The 2,178-nt window shown below is 36.9% G+C and overlaps 1 protein-coding gene across 1 annotated transcript; it reads right to left on the bottom strand.

Moving 5' to 3' along the window:
* Positions 1 to 394: 394 nt before the first annotated feature.
* Positions 395 to 1,333, bottom strand: LOC123598271 (olfactory receptor 2AJ1-like). The gene has a single exon (XM_045478382.1). It carries the CDS (start codon positions 1,331 to 1,333, stop codon positions 395 to 397), a length of 939 nt encoding a protein of 312 aa, XP_045334338.1.
* Between the last annotated feature and the right edge of the window lie 845 nt (positions 1,334 to 2,178).

The raw sequence follows: 2,178 nt of genomic DNA, 5'->3' as shown, positions 1-2,178 counted from the left end.
TAGAGGGAAGACACAATATATTTTTAGATGTATGTGTTTATTTAAAAAAAATTTTAAATGTTTACTTATTTTTGAGAGAGAGAAAGAATGCAAGCAGGTGAGGGGCAGAGAAAGAGGGAGACACATAACCCAAAGCAGCTCCAGGCTCTGAGCCATCAGCACAGAGTCTTATGTGGGTCTCGAACCCACAAACCACAAGATCATGACCTGAGCCGAAGTCAGACACTGAACCAACTGAGCCACCCAGGTGCTCTTAGATGTATGTGTTTGGGAAACTTTATTATTATCAGGGTTTTGGAGATATCCACTTCTTTCCATGCTTAATGGTATAGAAACTTATTTTGTTTCTATATTAATATAGAAAACACATACTTCAAGTATTTTTCTTACTATTTTAATGGAGAAAGTTACTTTTGAGCATATTTTTCATTGCCTCAAGGACATCTTTATTCCTAAAGCTGTAGATTATAGGGTTGAATGTAGGTGTGAGGATGGTATAGAATATTGCCAAAGACTTGTCCTGGCCTGGAGTGTGGTATGATTTGGGTCTCATGTATGTGAAAATAAATGGCCCATAATACATTGTGACCACCATCATGTGGAAGGAACAGGTAGAAAATGACTTTTTCCGTGCTTCTGATGATTTCATTTGAAATACAGTAATGAGAATTTGGACATAAGAAGCAACGATTAGGGAGAAAGGGACAAGCAGAAAAATTAAACCACTTACATAAATTCCTCGTTCATAGAGTGTTGTGTCCACACAGGACAACTTCAACATGGCAGGGACTTCACAGAAAAAGTGATCAATAGCTCTTGAGGCACAGAAGGGAAAGTGGAGTGCATAAGCTGTGTGGACTATGGAGTTGACAGTCCCAATAAGCCAGGACCCTCTAGCCATGACAATGCAGACATAGTCATTCATAAGAATGGGATAGTGCAATGGATGACAGATGGCTACGTAGCGATCATAAGACATTGCTGCCAGGAGAAGGCACTCGCCACCCAGGAGAGTGAGGGATAGAAATACCTGGAAGCCACAACCTACAAATGAAATAGTTCTGCTGCCTGACAGAAAGTCAGTGACCATTTTGGGAACAATGTTGGAAATATGCAAGATGTCCATAAAAGAGAGATGGCTCAGCAGGAAATACATCGGAGTGTGGAGTCTTGAGTCCCTGAGGATAAGGAGGATCATGACTGTGTTTTCTGTTACAGTCATAATAAAAATGATGAATATAAAGGAAAAGAAAACTAGACTTGATTGAGAAGAAGAGAAGAGTCCCAAAAGAATAAAATCACTGGTGAAAGTGTGATTTTCATGTCCCATCATGAACGTCTCTCTTTTTCCTAAAGTAGAAAATAAATAGAGCTAAAATAGAGTAGTGTAAATATTAAACTCATTTACATTTAGATGCACAATAAAATGAGAGTTAGTGATGCATATTTTGCAATTAAAGTTAATGGAATGTCAACCAGTTTTTGAAGTGGGCTTGTTTCACAACATGGTCATTTATTTGTTTGAATCAACTGATGATATTGAGTACATTGAGTGAGCTATTTACTCCATGTAGTCTCATAGTCTCAATTCCATATTCTTTGTTTTGGTTCAATCTTTGTCAAGTGTCACCTTTTCCAGGAGACCTAACTGTAAACACTGTTTTCTCTTTCTTTCTTTTTCTTTCTTTCTTTCTTTCTTTCTTTCTTTCTTTCTTTCTTTCTTTCTTTTTCTTTCTTTCCTTTCCTTTCCTTTCCTTCTTAATTGTGTTTCAAATTTTTATTTAAATTATAGTTATTTAACATATAATGTAATACTGGTTTCAGGAGTAGAAATTAGTGATTCAACACTTACATATAACACCCAGTGCTCATGATAAAAAGTGCTCTCTTCTTGCCAATCACCCATTTAGCCCACCCTCTATTCACCTCCCCTCCAGCAACCCTCAGTCTATTCTCTATATTTAGGAGTATTTTATGGTTTGCCTCCCTCTCTCTTTTTTTTCCCCTTTCTCTATGTTCATTGTTTTGTTTCTTAAATCCCACACATTGGTGAAATCATATAGTACTTGTGTTTCTCTGACTTATCTTGTTTAGCATAATACACTCTAGCTCCAAGCACATCCTGGCAAATGGCAAGATTTCATTTTTTGAAGACTGAATGATATTCCATTATACTTA

The sequence above is a fragment of the Leopardus geoffroyi genome, chromosome A1 (assembly GCF_018350155.1).
Source record: "Leopardus geoffroyi isolate Oge1 chromosome A1, O.geoffroyi_Oge1_pat1.0, whole genome shotgun sequence".
Classification (NCBI taxonomy): domain Eukaryota; kingdom Metazoa; phylum Chordata; class Mammalia; order Carnivora; family Felidae; genus Leopardus; species Leopardus geoffroyi.
The sequence above is the reverse complement of the archived record's forward strand: the minus strand, read 5'-3'. Positions and strand labels throughout refer to the sequence as shown.